Consider the following 16,247-nt stretch of genomic DNA (forward strand, 5'->3'; position numbering starts at 1 on the left):
ATCATACTGTCAAATGTAGAATGTAAAACATGCAAAGAGCTATCTATCCTGGATGGAGAACCAAAGCACATTTTATCCTTCCAGTAGGAGCAGTAACTCAGACAGACCTGCTTTTATATTTTAACAACCCAAGAGGTGGTACATACTGATATTCGCAAAGTGACTGCGGTATCTAATAGACTGGGAAGTAAAGATCTGTTGGTATAACTTGAAGGGGAAAAATGGCATTCCTGCTCATGTACTCTGCGAAATACATCTAGCAAACTAATAAAATAAACAGTGACTATAAAGTACAAAGCACAACCAGGCAAAAAGTCAGCAGGTATTTTTAACACCAATGCTGTGTATCAAAATAAAAAAACTGCTTGATCCATAGAATATGCAGCACCAAGTGTAGTGTTATCTGATTAAATCATACTCAGTAAATAGAATTTTACACTCTGCCTTTAATGAGTGAAATATTCATGTCATAAAATAGCTAACATTGGTCTAGGCGAATATTAAAGATTTTGAAAAAACACTTGCTGATTTGAGTGCATTATACAAAGCTTTAAAACAAACATCTAAACCAGGCATAACTAAATGATTGCTAAAGACTGATAAAAGAGAATAATTAATATATTAAAAATGTAGTGCTTTTTCCCTTGAGATGAGCATAGGCTATATGCGACACCCAACAGTACCCGAGAAGCCTAAAGGTAAAAGGCAACAGTGTTTACCACTAAGCCACGATGCCACTGAATAGTTACTGGAAATTGACAGTGAATTGTATTAAAATGCTAGGGAAATATTAAATTGCTTATTTTATATAGACTTATAATGAATGCAAATATAGAGATCTAAATAACCTCAGCTTAAAAATTGTATTGACCAAACCTTCCTAAATTTTAATTCAGTATCCCTAATCTAAAAAGTCTCACCACGCTTTGTGTGTCCACCTGAGCTTTTGAGTTGGGTCCTTGTCTTTACTGGCAATTTTGAGGCTGATGAATGTTGGTGGCCAGTAGGAAGAGAAAACTTGGAGATGGTTCCCACTCCCCCATCAGTTCCCGTACCTTCGGTAACTCGCATGCTTGGATTACCTACATCAAAAACAGACAAATGTTGTCAGTAAGTAAATGTTGTCAGAAAGCAAAAGCATTTACAGTATGCAATATATGTAACATAGGCATTTATGTAACATATGTATCCAGGAAACACGAAATGTGCACCAGTTGTCCATTTACAAAAGCTCTTTGCATAGTTTTACATTAAAAAAGTGAAAAGCACTCAACCCCATCAATGACCGATTCAACACAGCACTTCTTTCCTTGCAATGTTTTTTCCATTATCCCTACTGCTTTCCGGACTATATTGAACTTCTCAGTGGGCCTCTAATTTTCTTCTGTAACTATGAGAATGGCCAGAGAGAGCAGGAAGGGTTATGTTTATATAAAAGTCTGTAAAGGTAGAGAAGGCACATCTGTATCCTTTGCCAGTCCTCTGGGAACATGACAAGATTAGTTTATCAGGAACAGGAAAACATGCTCTAAGTCATATATAGGGCATTCCTATGCTTGTAGTAAAAATCTACAAACCAAAGATATAAACTTCTGCTTGTCTGCCATATACAATACTGTACATGCACAGTTTTCTGCTTACTTCAGATCAAACACAATAGCAGTTTAGCTGTGGATTAGACATAAACAATGTATTTGTTGTTTAGACTAGTTAAGATCAAACACAGAACACGGGTGTAAAATGAAAAATGAAGTGATTGTAAGTTATACTTATAAATATGTATAATATAGTGTTGTAAAAGTGCTGGAAATAACAATGATATTTTTTATATACAGTCACAACAACAAAAACACTATATTAAGTTTGTAGAAATCTGTAGAGAGCAATGTTATGGTTAAGCATTAAAGTATTGATTTTTTTTCTTGCAAAAAGTAAAAACACAAACTGAATTACATAATTTTTTTTAACATGCAACCTGGCATCACCCAGCATGAGTTCAGATGTAGGTCACTACAGACAAACGTGTAGAAAAAAAAACAAAAAAAAAAAAACACACAGAACACAAAAACTTTACCACTATTTACATTACTATTATTTAAAGCACTACAGTGTGCTTGGACTACTAAAGAACTGCAATTAATAAGCTGAAACTACCACGTGCGAGCCATATTCCATACCTCCAGATGTGCTCAGTTTGTTTCTTGAAGAAGGCATGTCAGTGGTGGTGCAGCCATTTTTCTGTGCCGTGCCAGACTTAAGCTTTGATGCAGATAGAGGCGGTGGCCGAAGGCTTGCAGCTGGAGTCCGCGCTGGCGAAGAACCTCCTGCCCTGGATGACAATGGCTGAGAGCCAAGACTGCTTTTACGCCAATCACACAGTGAGGCTCCTACTGGCTGGGACGAGTCTGCCTGCAATAGGAGCTTCCTTTTATCCACAAACTCCCAAGAAAACCGACTGAAGTCTGTGTGTCCCACACTTACTATGGTGTTGGCCATAACAGAACTAAACAATGTAGTGCTGCAGTGGAGAACTTGTGCACACTCAGAACTTGCTTTTGCACTATAGTTCTCCTGAGAATAATCTCTGCCAAGCAACACCTCTCCCTTCCCACTCCCCCCCATGCTCTATAAACATAGTGAGTGTGTACACATGGAATACATTTGCCAGAGTAGCAAGACCATTTTTAACACAACAATTAAAGTCATTCACAGCAATAACGGGGTAGTGTGGACATCCATTAGGTTTAAGATAGTTAACTAAAATTGAATTTGTATTATAAATCATATATATAAAATACATTTTTACAGTGTTTCTAAAACTTAACAAACTCGAGTACACTGGGCAATTTGGAAAAAAGAAATACAGCCTTAAAAACCGCTTCCTTATTTACTTGCCTTGGTTCTCTCAAAAATGTTTAACCTTACACCAATTAGCCATAACATAAAAATCACCCGAATTATATTGTGCACATCTCCACTTGACTTCACGAGACCTCTGATGGTGTGCTGTGGTATCTGGCACCAAGACACCAGCAGCAAATCATTTAAAACCTGTATTTGTTTATCATATCCCACAGATGATTAATCAGATTCACTCACTCATCGTCTATACCGCTTTATACCTGTACTGTATACAAACTCGTGGAGGGTCTGGAGTCTATCCCAGGAGACTTAGGGCATGAGGCGGGGTCCACCTTAAACGGGCTACACACATACACACACGTGCGCGCACACACGGCAATTTGGGGAATGGGAATTAGCCTAATCTGCATATCTTTGGACTGTGGGAGGTAACCAAAGTACCCAGAGGAAACCCACCAAGCACGGGAAGAACATGCAAACTCCATGCACAAAGAGGCAGGAATTGGTTTACCTTCACTATACATAAACATACGTGAGGCTTGGCACCAATCCTCCTGTCACTTATTATCTGAATTTTCTCTTTAAGAGTGTTTGTGTTGGGTTTTAACTACTGCAAGAGCTGCATTTTGGAGATCCTCAGACCATTGTTAGTCATCTAACAATGTTAACAACAACAGTGATGACTAATGTTTCACAGAAACTTTTACTTGGCCATTTTTTCTCCTTCCAACTTTGAGAACTGACTGTTTACATGCTGCAAAATATACCCAACCCATTAACAGGTGCCACTGTAAATGACATCAAGTTTATTCACGTCATCTGACAACAGCATTAATATTATGGCTTATAGGGGTATAGATAAAACCAAAAATGTCATACACATTTGTTAGTCTACAGGATAAATGTGGCTTAAATGTAGAAGGTAAAAAGTTAATATGTACAGTAAAATTAATTTTTAGTAAAAAAAAAAAAGTTTCTACATTTTACTGATTTATTTAGACTTACTTTTGCACTGTTTTTCTGAGGTTTCCCGAGACATTTTTCTTCTTTAGAAGAAGAATGTCTGTGTCCCAATTTGGCAGCTTGACTCAAAAAACCTCGTACAGATGAGCTTACGATCCTCCCGACCCGTTTATCCTCTGCCTTTGTGTCTTCTTTCGTTTTTGATGAGCTGGAAGCCTCAGACAACGTCCGAGGCCGGAACTTTGGAGCAGGTGCAGTGTCTTGAGTGGATGAGAGAGTTCTCTTTATCACATTGTTCTGATTCCTCTTAAGCCCACCACATGTGACAGTGGAGCTGGAAGAACTTGCAGAGATATTTTTATTAGGAGATGCTGTGCTTTGCTTGGAAAGGGAATGTCGAGTCTGGTTTTTGTGCTGTCCTAGATTGGAGGAAGCATTGACAACAGTTGCGCTTGATGGCTTTAAGGCACTTGTGGGTCTAGACATTACTTTAGATTTTACATTACTGAAGTCAGGCTTCACATATGTCTTAGTTTCTAACTTATTACTTTTAGTGGATGCAGCCAAAGAAGTTTTAGGCTTCTGAGAGACAGAACTTTGCTGTTCTTTTACGACTTGGGCCAATGGACTCCCGAATTCACTTTTACTTTTGTTAAGAGAGGAGTCTGAAAGGCAAAATGTTTTACAGTTTATAGCCTGAACAGGAGTAGAGGTCTGAGCATTACCACTAATGTCTAGTTCCTCAGAGATTGGAATTTGAAATGTCTTTCCTTCAGCTGATGTGGAGGGAGTGGATCTTGCAGCTTCAATATGATTTTTTTTCAGATTAACTGGTGTAACACATTCCGAATTATTAACTGCTACAAACAAATGTGAAGCTTTGCTTTGACCAGGTCCATTATGAGGAACTGTTTGAAAGACATCCTCTTCCATTGTAAATGTCTGATTGCTTGGCTGGATGAAAGTGACTCCAAAGTCTGTAGGTTTGCTGTTTTGTCCTGGAGCACTAACCGTGCCATGCATAAGACCCTCACAGACATCAGGCAGCAAACCAGGCATCACACCAATATCAGAAGGCGTATCCAAAGATTCCTCCAAGACTGAGGCACTGAGTGGTTGATCAGACTCCTGAGTAATAAAACTGTTATTGTCCCTAATTAGCATCTCACTAGAGCTCACAGAGCTGTGGTTCTCACTGGAGCGAGGGGGTGATGGAGTAACAAATCCTACAACAAAGGACTTTTGTGCATCAGTGTTGGAGCACATTTTTGAAACACGGTCACATTTCTTTACAAGGAGACCATGGACATCTGGTATGGTACTTTTAGAATCTATATTTTCATTTTGCAAGCCAGAGATCATAAAAGATAGATTCGGGTTACAGTTGTCATCTACAGTTTTCATATAGCTGACGGTGGCCAAGTTTGTTTGTGGATCCACTTTTTGAATTATACTTGTAGTTGAAATCAGTTCACCGACACAGTCCTTGGTCATCTCTGCATCAACAGGGCTGTTTGTCTTCCCATGACTGCTGCTATCCCTTGGAGAATTAGATGAAGTGTCACTAGGACAAGTAATGTCATTTCCATTTTGGTCCTCTGCAAACAATGGGAGGTGCATAGCACTAAAGGGAACCTCCATGCCTTTGCCTGTTTGAGTGATTTTAATTTCAGGGGAGCCAACTTCAATGTCTAAACATCTATAGTTTGACTGCATATGTTCTTGTGTGGTAAGCGTTTACATATCGCCTAACGCAAAATACCTGAAACAGAGAAAAGGTATTTAAATTAGAAATTTAATCAGTATTCAAGTTAAAGACAAGACAGAAAGACTGCCTAATGTAAAGTGTAGATGAAAAGTGCCTCTCAAGACAACATCAAAATACAACATTTGTCTATCTGTTAAGAAGTCTTCTACCTCATTTTAATTTAGCTTGACCAGGCACCTTAAATATGACAAGCTGCTTAGTCTTAGTCATTTCATTAGTTTCTTGTTAGCCCTATAAAGCCTCCATTTTAGCTCATTTTCAGGTATAAAGATTTTACTACATCTAAACGTATCCAGTGATATGTTTTAAGTTTAAATGTTCATAGTAAAAAATTACCAGTATTTTTACCAGTATTACCATGTTCACAGTAAACTCCAACTGCCTGCTAATTACGCAACCCAATCCATTGAGCCTTAATGTTTTATAATCAATCCACTGAACAACCTTTCTAGTATCAAGCACATGATACTCTATCAATTTTTAATATCTCCAAGACACCTTTTGCTCATAAGTAACAGAGTAGATGATGTCACTATGCTCCATTCCTCCAGTTAACCTTTCTTGCATATCTAACTAAAGACATTTCTGAAACGGCACAGTTTATTGTTATAAGTGCCTAGGTAAGAAAAACTACATTTTGTGAGACGCCTTTTATATTTTAAATCAACAGCAACTGGTAATCAAAAACTCATTAAATGACTGGTACCACAAAACTTGTTTTGCATATCACAAATTCTGGTTGATTATAAAAATCACAAATATTAAATGAAAGTACATAAGATAAGAAGAAAGATAATTGCCCTAAACTCAGATGCATTAAAATGCCTACTGAATTCAAAATCCTCTTATTGCTGATTGTGTTAGTCTAACCCTCCTGTTGCTATTAATAGTAAACTCAGGAGTAGATGATTTACTCCTAATTTCTCATATAATTCTTGTGGACTATTTACTTTTTTTTTTTTTTTAGTTTTAAAACATAATAAATGCTAAAACAAGAGGGGACCAAAAACCATCATATTTTCTGTTCTGCCTGCTCATGCCAATCATAACCACAGTCCACAGAGGTAGAAATAGTTTAGTATGATTTTAAACAGGTAAAAAAAGATCCTGCACACTCCACTGCACTCCTGTCAAGTACAATAAAGGAAGGGGGGTGTAGACATAGAAAGGAGTTTTCTAAAGCCAGGCCTTTTACCAGGTTGAATTAGAAAATCAAACCTATACATATTAAGATTTCATAATCAAATAATCTACTGAAATGCTTAGCCTGGAGAGATTTATAAGATCTATGATTCATCAAGAGCACTGTGTGAACAAACATATCAGCAGAACATTTTCCTCTGTGTTAGCAAAGAGGGAGGTGTCTGTAACACGTAACAGGTACAGACAGGAAAAAACAATTATCCACTAGGCAAAGGTTCATGTCTCTCACAAAGACATAAAATATTTGTTTAAAATTATACATGAGGAATAGCTATTGGGCTGGGTTTGCCCCTTTGGGTACTTAAATACACTTAACCTATACAGTTAACCTACTGTACATGCTTAATTCAATGAGACTTTGCTCCATGGTGACTCACAGCAAAATAATAACTAGTTTAATTATAAATGATTATAATGCGACTTCAGTTAATCTTTAAAAAATGATAATATATTTAAGAAAAGCCTGTGGTAAGAGAAAAAAGTTTTGCTGAACTGAGCCTAACCTGCTGTAGGTCTTTTAACATATTAAGTACAAAAATGGTGATGTTATCACCACAACAAACAGCCCTGACAGGGAGTGGAAGTATTTGTTTTCAGTACATAAAAAACTGTACGTGCAAAGGAATTTATTTCCTTCCATTATTAACACTGGGCATTTAATTTTTTTCCGTTTTTTATTCCTCAGTCTTACGAAATTCCGTGAACAGACTGCCTGCTCAGGTAAGACAAGAAACAACCACCTCTTTGTTAACAAACTACTATAAATGGGACAATCACTAAAGTCATATGCAACACACCTCTACTAGGACATAAGTGCTTTCAAAAGTCATCAAAATTAAAGATAAGGCTCAAGTACATAGACCTCTTAAGTTAAGGTGGTCATAAAAACAGGCAGAGGCTAAGATTTTATTTACTCTGAACCTTTACTGAGGGATATAATAATGCTCCTGTTCATGGTGTAGCATAGTCAAGCCATATGGCAGTGCAAAATATTATATTTTTATATTAAGCCAGCAAAAATGGTACATTACATTGCTTTTTGCACAACAAACTTATAAGAAAAAGGATACATTACATATGATTAAATACAGATTTACTAAAACACAAGCAGCTTTTTAAATCTGATCCTCTCTGTGTATATACGCCTGAACGACTCTTTTGAAAAAAAATAAATTTGTTGCAGTATTTATTCTGTGAGCATAAAGCCAAGGTAAACTGCTAGTATTCAAGTCTAGTATTCTAGTTTCCAACATATTCAATGCAGTTAAAAAAAAACAGACCTACCAGCTCTGTTACACAGTTTTCTTCAAGATTTTTTTTTTTTGTAAAATTGATCCCATCAGTGGTATGGCACAGATTCAGACCAAACACAGAACTGCATACTCCTCACATATTCATCTTCCAGCCCCCAACTCAGAATCAAAGTTGCCAGAGCATCTTTAACACACTGCTTAAGTATAGGCTCTTTCTCTAAGAGCTGTCTGAACCAGCAGCACTAATTCCTTTTTTAACAAGTAATCTTAGTGCTAACTTCCATCCTCTTTGGGCAATCAGAAATTACTCATTCTAGCACGCCTCTGCACGCACCACTCCACAGTTCAAGGTCCAGCTCAAGCCTGTGGTAATGTTACGAGGCTAAGTTTACTGGAGAGAGCATTTGGTTACCTTATCCCTAGCAGGACCTTTGCAAGGGGGGCGGGACATGGACATGGCAGGACAGAAAGGCATTTGCTGTTGCTATGCAACCAAAGGCCTCCTATTATGAGAGAGTTCATGACGCTCAGGTTTTTTGTCCAAGACTGAAACTGAGAACATGCATGCATGGCCACACACATGCATGTGAATAATTTCAGTTCAATATGCATATAACAATCTAGGAAAAGACCACTTGAAGGCAGTTTTACAGATGTGAAATTTTGTTTAGACATTACCAGCATAATTACTAGTCTGCAGACAATATATATGTTAAATATCACAAAATAATGAAAGTGTATTTAGTTTCTTTAGACATGCACATGCTTACCTGTACATTTCTGGAAACAGATTGCATGAACTGGTTATTTCTGTATACTAATAAAAATGTTGAATCATCAATACTCACTAACACAAACCTGCAGTAATTGTGTAATGGATTACAGAATGCTATTATCTTTAATCAAACTGGACACAGTTCAGTGATTAAAAACTAATCTGGTTTTAGTTAAGGTATAACACTGCCATTATTAAGGGGAATAGATGATTCACAGTCATGCGTGCATGAACCACAAGATAAACACTAGCATAGAATTTAACACATAACCACTGATTAGAGTTTATCATGGTTGTAGAAAGACAAACATTTGGTAAGATAGTGTTAGAGAGAAAATTGCTGTTCACCCAAGAACCAGTAAAAACTATTTCCAAATATATTGTATGTGTATGTATTTGCATATACACAGTACTGTACTATTGCAAAAGGTGTAAAAAAATGCTGTGAACTAAAAATGCTTTAAAAGCAAAGCATTTTATCAGTTAAATAAGATAAGTAAATAAACAAAAGAAATTCAAGTAAAAATTCAAATCAAATCAATATTTTGTGTGACCACCCTACAAGACAGCAGCATTTCTTCTTTTTTGAAGAACTCAAAAGCAGATACGTTGTTCTGTGCACATCCACATTTTCTGTGGATGGCTGTCTCAAATCCTTCTAGCTCTTCATGTAATCTTAGATAGACTCAATGACTTGAGATCAGGGCCCTATTAAAGCCAAACCATGACTTGCTTGTTCTTCTCTACACTGAAGACAGTCCTCAATTATATTGCCTGTATGTTTGGGATCGCTGTCCTGCTGCAGAATAAATTTGGGACCAATCAGAATCCTCCCTGGTGCATGATAAAGTATCTGCCTGTATTTCTTATCATTTAGGACACCATTAACCCTAATCAAATCTTCAACCCCACTTGCAGTAATTCAACTCCAAATTAGAAAGGAACCTCTACCATGCTTCATTGTTGCCTGCAGAAAATCATCATCATACATCATCTCCAGCCCTTCGGCAAACAACCTGCAATTGCAGCCTGCAGCCAAATATTTGAATTTTTGACTCATCAGTCCAGAGCATCTGCTGCCATTTTTCTGAACCCAGTTCCTATGTTTCCATGCATAGTTTTGTTGCTTAACCTAGTTTCCCCTGTAAGAGGCTTCTGGGCTGCAATTCTTCCATGAAGACCACTTCTGGCCCGACTTCTCTGGACAGTAGACTGGTGTACCTGGGTGCCACCGGTTTCCGCTAGTTCTTTGCTGAAGGCACTGTGGGCATCTTACAATGTCGACAGCAAGTAAGCATGATGTGTCTTTCATCTGCTGCTTTAAGTTGTCTGGGCTGACCTCTGTGTCTATGTTCCTCAACATTTCCTCATTTCTTTGCGCACATTTCGAAATCGTAGCCTTTGCGAGACTGTGCTGATGCAGTAAAACTACCTTGTACCCTATTGCTGTCCTCCGAGTTGCCATGGTGTATGACCTGTGACATAAAATGGTCTTCTACAAATTAACCTTGGAAGCAGACTTTGGCTGTTCCTCAACCAGTTTTAAGCCACCTATATAGGTGTTTTTGTTTCAATTAATGTAATGACTGTATTTCAACCTACATAGGAAACCGATGATCATTAGTAAACTGGTTAATCAAACACCTGACTCCTACAAAATCGCTGACCTTGTGCAAGTCTAAGAATTAATACTGGTTTGAAGCCAAAGGGTAGTCATGCCAAATATTGATTTAGATCTTACTTTATAGCATTTATTCAGGCAATTGTTGCCAGTTAAAACATAGTAATCACTGCAGTAATTAACCAATCAAAAGCTTTTAGGTATTTGCTTTTTTTTTTATCTTATGTCCAGTTTTATTTCTTTGGGATGGGGGTAGGCAGTGTGTTAACATACTTTTAAAATAATTTGGTAGCTCTGTTGGAGGAGGTCTATATTAAACTTATAAATGTTCAGTGTTAAGCAAAATCAAAGGACATGCAAGCAACTTAAAAACGCTGATATTCCAAATGTGTCCACTTAAGGAACAAGGCCAACTGACTCCAGTTTCCTTCTGTAACCTCAATGTAGGTCAGTTAATTACAAATTAGTGCCACACTACAGTCATGTATTTTCATAGCAGTACCTTTACTGTCACACTACAGTATCTATGTGGAACTAAATCTAGAGGAGTACACGCTAGTTGAACAGAATAAATAAATACATACATTTTAATCTGAACATACTGTACCTGTGGAAAGATTTTCTGCAGCTTAGATTAGTTACAATTAAAGGAAACTTTTAGAATTTTAAACTTAAATGCATAAACTCTTGCTCTAACATCTTAAATTTATTTAAATTTTACTTGGATGCCATACAATGTCCTAAAGGACCGAAGCGCAGTCAGTCGAGACACAGAAGGCAACACAATGTTACTCCATTCTTCTTCTGCCAAAAAGAAATAATTCAAAATTGTATACAACCAGGAAACTGAACAAACATCACTCATCATACTTAATAATGCCATCTGGCAGGCTACCACTATCCATGGGTTTTCAGATTAAGCAATTATTTAAAAGCTGCTTGCACTATTGGGAATAGTGTTGATTAAATAAAAGCCAGAAAAAAGCTTTTAAAGTTATTTCTAGTAACTCATGTCTGTCCAGCTCTGCTTTCCCATAAGATCACACCTCCTTTAAAGGCACAGTCTCTCATTGACATTGCCAAATTCTTTTTCTGCACCTGATTTACAGTCATCAAGATGTCATCTCGAATGCCTTGGACTGCTTTCCAGAAATAGCGCAGAGAGGAAAAAAGTCATGAAGCTATAGTGTGCTGTGAATCATTCATGGGATTAAACAAATCAATACATAGATGAGTAAGCATGATGTGTTAAGCTACATTATGGTCAGAAAAATCATAAACTAACTGTTTTGCTTGATTTTATAATGTAGTCACAGAGTAATATGTATCCTTACCAAGTTAACAAACTGTTTGGTGTTTAATTGTTACCGGTTGTAATACACAGGAAAAAGACAAACATATTTGCAACCGTTACTTGTTATTAAAGTGAGTTATTACTCGAGGCTCCGAACAACACAATATAAAACACAATACTAGAGTTTATCTACGTCAATACTGATACGTTTCTCTTTTTACGTGATTTAACGGTTAATACAAGTTAGGAAAATATGTTATACTCATCGTTTGGTGTGTGTCACAACAACAACAACAACAACAACAAAACACCACCACAGACATCTCACCAGTAGTGAAACAGTACAGCCAACAGGTACGCGCGAGCTCGGCGCTCTTCTCACCTGCGGACGGATGGCGTCACTTCCGGTGTAGCGGCCTGTGTCTGAGTTCTTACATTTATAAAGCTTGATATTTGCGCAAGTATGGCATGTTGACTAGACACGGTAAAATTCCCTCTCTCTTCTCTGTATGTACACACTACAACGACATTGTTCAGTATATGTTATATATTACTATGAACTGTCTGTAAAATATTACAAATATGCGTAGAGTTTACTTTTTTTTTAAATACAAAAAAAGTTGAGAAAAAAAAAGTGTAATGTTAGACTTCAGGTTCATAGGCACTTGGCCTAATCTTCATTTCCACTGTTTTGAGGGAGTACCACCAGCCATGCCAGGTGTACCACACAATCCCGTTGTCAGTCACTGCACTGTACGGCCCATTATAGTACAGTCCGTTCAGATTGGCAGAGTGACACCTAGAGGAAGAACAATGGAATAGCACACAGCATGCATGGTATTTAATAAGACTGCCTGGGGTTTTTCTCTCATGTAATAATGATTTATTTAAGACAGGTCTTTACATGCTTTCAAGAACATTGAGAGGGATTGTTTTACAGTAATATTTCACATTGACCATAATAAAATTATCATACTTTTTTCTTCTGTACACCATCACAATAGATTTCAAATGAAGCCATCAGGATGGAATTAAAATGGGGACTTTTAGCTTCAGTTCAAGGGGTTTAACAAAATTACTGCAATAAGTGTTTATGAATTACAAAAATATTATATATTAAATAAAAGAATGCTTTTGTCTGTATATTGGACAGAACTCGCTCTTCTTAATGAAATCTTTATGTTTTATACATTCCAGGATCTGAAAATTTTCTGTCTGTGTGTCTGTCCAGCTTAAATTTGTCACAGCATGATGCAAAACCTGTGCAGAATTTAATGAAACTTTTCCAGTTCTTTAATATTTGCCTGAAGTTAAACATGCACTATAAATAAAATCAAAATGTGGAGCAGAGGGGATGTTATGAGCAGTTATGAGCCAAATTATAAACCTAAAATTTTGACAGCATGCTGCATTTGTGTCAAACTGTGGCTGTATTTTAAATTAAAAACTTTTGCATTTTTTCAGTATTTGAATATCTGTTTGAAGTTTACCCTGCACCATAAGTAAAATCAAATGTTGAGTAAAAGCGATGCTATGAACAGTTACGTGTCAGATTTAATTATCTACTTTAAAATAAGCTACTTGCTCAATGTAAAGACCTGCACCAATAGATACTGTATTAATCAGAAAAGTTCAACTGAATATTTTTACTGGGATTACTTAATATTTTCATCGCTCTAATAAGAGAGCTGAATTTTAAAAACCACAAAAAGTGGTAATAATAAAAGTGAATTTTACCACACTGGAGTCGATTAAAGACAAAACTCAATCTGATCTATCAGACCTAGTTTTTTTGTTTCTCATCTGTGATTCATTTTCCAATTACGAAACAGAGTGTTTTTAGCTGACTATGAATAAAAGTATACCTTAACATAAACAAGGCGTTAGATACTAAACCTTACTAAATTTGATTTCTTTATATTAAGTTATGTTAGGCAGAGAGTTCTGCTGTACAGAAAAACAGGCAGACATGTACGTGGGCTTTAACCTGGAATGATAATATCACTGATTAAATTAAAGCTGATCAGCTTATTTTTAGCTTTAACCTATTTAACTCTCTCTACAAACTCTTTACCTGCCACAGTCAGCTGTGGAGAAAAAGGACCTGGCTTTATTAAATCATTGAATGTTTATTTTTTATGTATTAAAAACATATTAAAAGGATAAATTGCTTCTGCCAAATGCCATACATGTAAAATGTTATGACGGTTTGTCCAATTACTTTTGAACCTATGAAAATGGAGGATCTAATTAAAAATTGCTAAATAATTTATGCAATATTTCAGTTCGAGCCCTTAAAATAAGTCTGAAAGTCTACTGATTTTGAAAGTCTACAAAACATCTTGACTGCTTTATTTAAACTCCATTGTAGTGGTGGCCAGAGGCAAAAAGGCAAAAAATGTACCACTGTACAAACACTTATTAACCTGACTTTGCAGTTTACTAACCTGAATAGCTTATGTTAAATTACAATACATTTAACACACCTGTTAAACCACCAGCCAGACATGTCCTCCAGAGCACAGTTGTGCACATAGCGATCATTGTCCTTATCTTTTGTGCTGAAATTCATGCCCTGGTGACTTGCCCAGCCCTGCACCTCAGGGTTGTAGCTGCCTGAGAGCGAGTCTCCTGCATTCCCACTGTATCCATCAAACTGCAGCTGGTAATGATTCTAAAACCATGCGGATGAATGGCATAGTCATAATTCATTCAAACTAGTGCTTCGTTATCTCCTTTCTTAAAAAAGACGCTACCTGTTCACTGTCAACTTGAAACTTTTTATACAAGGCAAAACGGTGGGTGCCCTCAAAGTCTTCCAAGTTGATTCTCAAGCTGTAATTACCTTTGACATTGACATATTATAAAATATATGTTTATAATTAAGAATAAACAGTGCTTAATGATATTAAAATTATGTTTTAAGCATAATAAATCGTCCCACCTTGGGATGTCAGATAATGTAGGTTGTCATTCCCTATCCAGAATTCTCCATTTGCAGCATTCAGATCGCCAAACCCAGTTTTGTAAGCATTCCAATTCCTATAAAAATAAATCATGAAATTTAAGGCAAAAACAAGTAACAAACATCTTTCAAATTTTTCTTTTAGTTTAGGAGATTTATATATCAAATGAAAGGTGTAAATTAAAATCTACTGCCGAAAACTAAAATATCAGAGGTTTAAATTTAATAACTTGATATTATTAAACTAATACATTTATATATTATGTTCATATGGTAGTTATCATACATTTGAAATATTTAACACTGACAGATTGCAGCATGGGGAAAGTCTGTTTTCACAAAATTGATCAAAAATAAGCTATAGCCCCTGGGCTCCAAACTTCATTGTGACATTGGTTCAAGTAATACACAATCACAATCTTTCTCACCTGTCAAAAGACTCCTTGCCGTCAGAGCGTCTTTGCAAGACTGTCCATCCACCCCCGTCGTTCATATCACAGTACACTCGGATCTTAGCTGGGCTCTTTTCAGGTTTAATCATGTAAAATCCACTCTTATTGTAGCCATTATTGAAAATCTGAGCACAGTCTGAAATAAAAAAAAACAACACCAAAAAGCTTTGCATTCCATCAAATAAATATAAACAGAAATGCCCATGATTTACCTATATATTGTTTATCTGCTAGATCAAAAAAGATGCTCTCATTTAGAGGAAGCGAAGCCTGCTTATTGAGGAGAAGGAAGCCCTGGATCATCTCCTGCTGCTTAAGCGCATGAGCCTCCATGTTCTTTAACTGTACTTGAAGTTTAACTCTCTCCTTGTGGCATTCCTTAGATGTCTACACACACATTTTTTTTAAACAAATAGAAAAAATGATTACCAAGAAAAAATAATTAGATATTAACCAAAATTGATAAATTAAAAAACTAAATAATTGATATAAAATATATATATAACATCATAATCTTTAGATCAAAAGTTTAAAATACTTACACCATCAACCAGATATAAACAGAAAACCATCCAAATCACAAAATAATTTTTTATCGCCATCATAACATCCGAACAAACCCCAAACTGTCTTTTTCCAGCTCATGTACCAAAGATTCTTTACCTGACTGATCTGTCCTGCCTGCCTTTTAAAATCTGCTCTAACTACCAGCATGCCTTTGGGGTGAGTCACTGAGAACCAATGCAGAGGAACAGATTTACAACAAGGGCATCATGTATAACCAAATTTTTTATTACATACTGTACTTGTTAGTTTAAACTTTTTGGGTTTATTCTTCAAAATTAGGCAATAGAACATTAAACAATTTCATAAAAAAATACGAAATGTAAAAGAATAATAAGAGTTAAACAACATTGCCTGGCTGATTTGCAGAGGGAAATACCTGATTTGATACACACGTGTATGCAGAAGGTTACCATGTGGTGAATCACAAGGTGCAGCAATGCAACTTCACAGCCAAGCACATCTTTTAGAAAAGACAGAGGAAAACAGGACTTGCACAACACTTTTCTGTGCTTTATATCAGGGGC

The 16,247-nt window shown here is 36.4% G+C and overlaps 2 protein-coding genes across 3 annotated transcripts in view; both read right to left on the reverse strand.

Annotated features, from left to right (window-relative positions):
• Positions 1-8,454, reverse strand: part of mtus1a (microtubule associated tumor suppressor 1a) — a 31,151-nt gene extending 22,697 nt beyond the window's left edge. For both annotated transcript variants that reach the window (XM_053505342.1, XM_053505341.1), the window contains exons 1-4: positions 8,081-8,454; positions 3,868-5,587; positions 2,178-2,409; positions 921-1,082 (exon numbers count right to left, since the gene is read on the reverse strand). In XM_053505342.1, coding sequence (XP_053361317.1) covers positions 921-1,082; positions 2,178-2,409; positions 3,868-5,541 — 2,068 coding nt within the window. In that variant the 5' untranslated portion in view covers positions 5,542-5,587; positions 8,081-8,454. The remainder of the gene's footprint in view (positions 1-920; positions 1,083-2,177; positions 2,410-3,867; positions 5,588-8,080) is intronic.
• A 2,288-nt stretch (positions 8,455-10,742) lies between these two features.
• Positions 10,743-15,847, reverse strand: fgl1 (fibrinogen-like 1). The gene is made up of 7 exons (XM_053506183.1): positions 15,699-15,847; positions 15,369-15,543; positions 15,133-15,292; positions 14,684-14,781; positions 14,496-14,584; positions 14,226-14,413; positions 10,743-12,538 (listed from the first exon to the last, which is right to left on the reverse strand). The coding sequence occupies exons 1-7, from the start codon at positions 15,759-15,761 to the stop codon at positions 12,382-12,384; spliced, it is 930 nt and encodes a 309-aa protein (XP_053362158.1). The 5' UTR covers positions 15,762-15,847; the 3' UTR covers positions 10,743-12,381.
• Between the last annotated feature and the right edge of the window lie 400 nt (positions 15,848-16,247).

The sequence above is a fragment of the Clarias gariepinus genome, chromosome 10 (genome assembly GCF_024256425.1).
Source record: "Clarias gariepinus isolate MV-2021 ecotype Netherlands chromosome 10, CGAR_prim_01v2, whole genome shotgun sequence".
Taxonomy (NCBI): domain Eukaryota; kingdom Metazoa; phylum Chordata; class Actinopteri; order Siluriformes; family Clariidae; genus Clarias; species Clarias gariepinus.

Coding starts and splice junctions, on each gene's coding strand:
- fgl1 (XM_053506183.1), bottom strand. CDS start 15,761: ATGATGGCGATAAAAAATTATTTTGTGATTTGGATGGTTTTCTGTTTA. Junction 15,544..15,698: donor GTTTATATCTGGTTGATGGT/GTAAGTATTTTA, acceptor ATGTGTGTGTAG/ACATCTAAGGAATGCCACAA. Junction 14,585..14,683: donor ACATTATCTGACATCCCAAG/GTGGGACGATTT, acceptor TCAATGTCAAAG/GTAATTACAGCTTGAGAATC.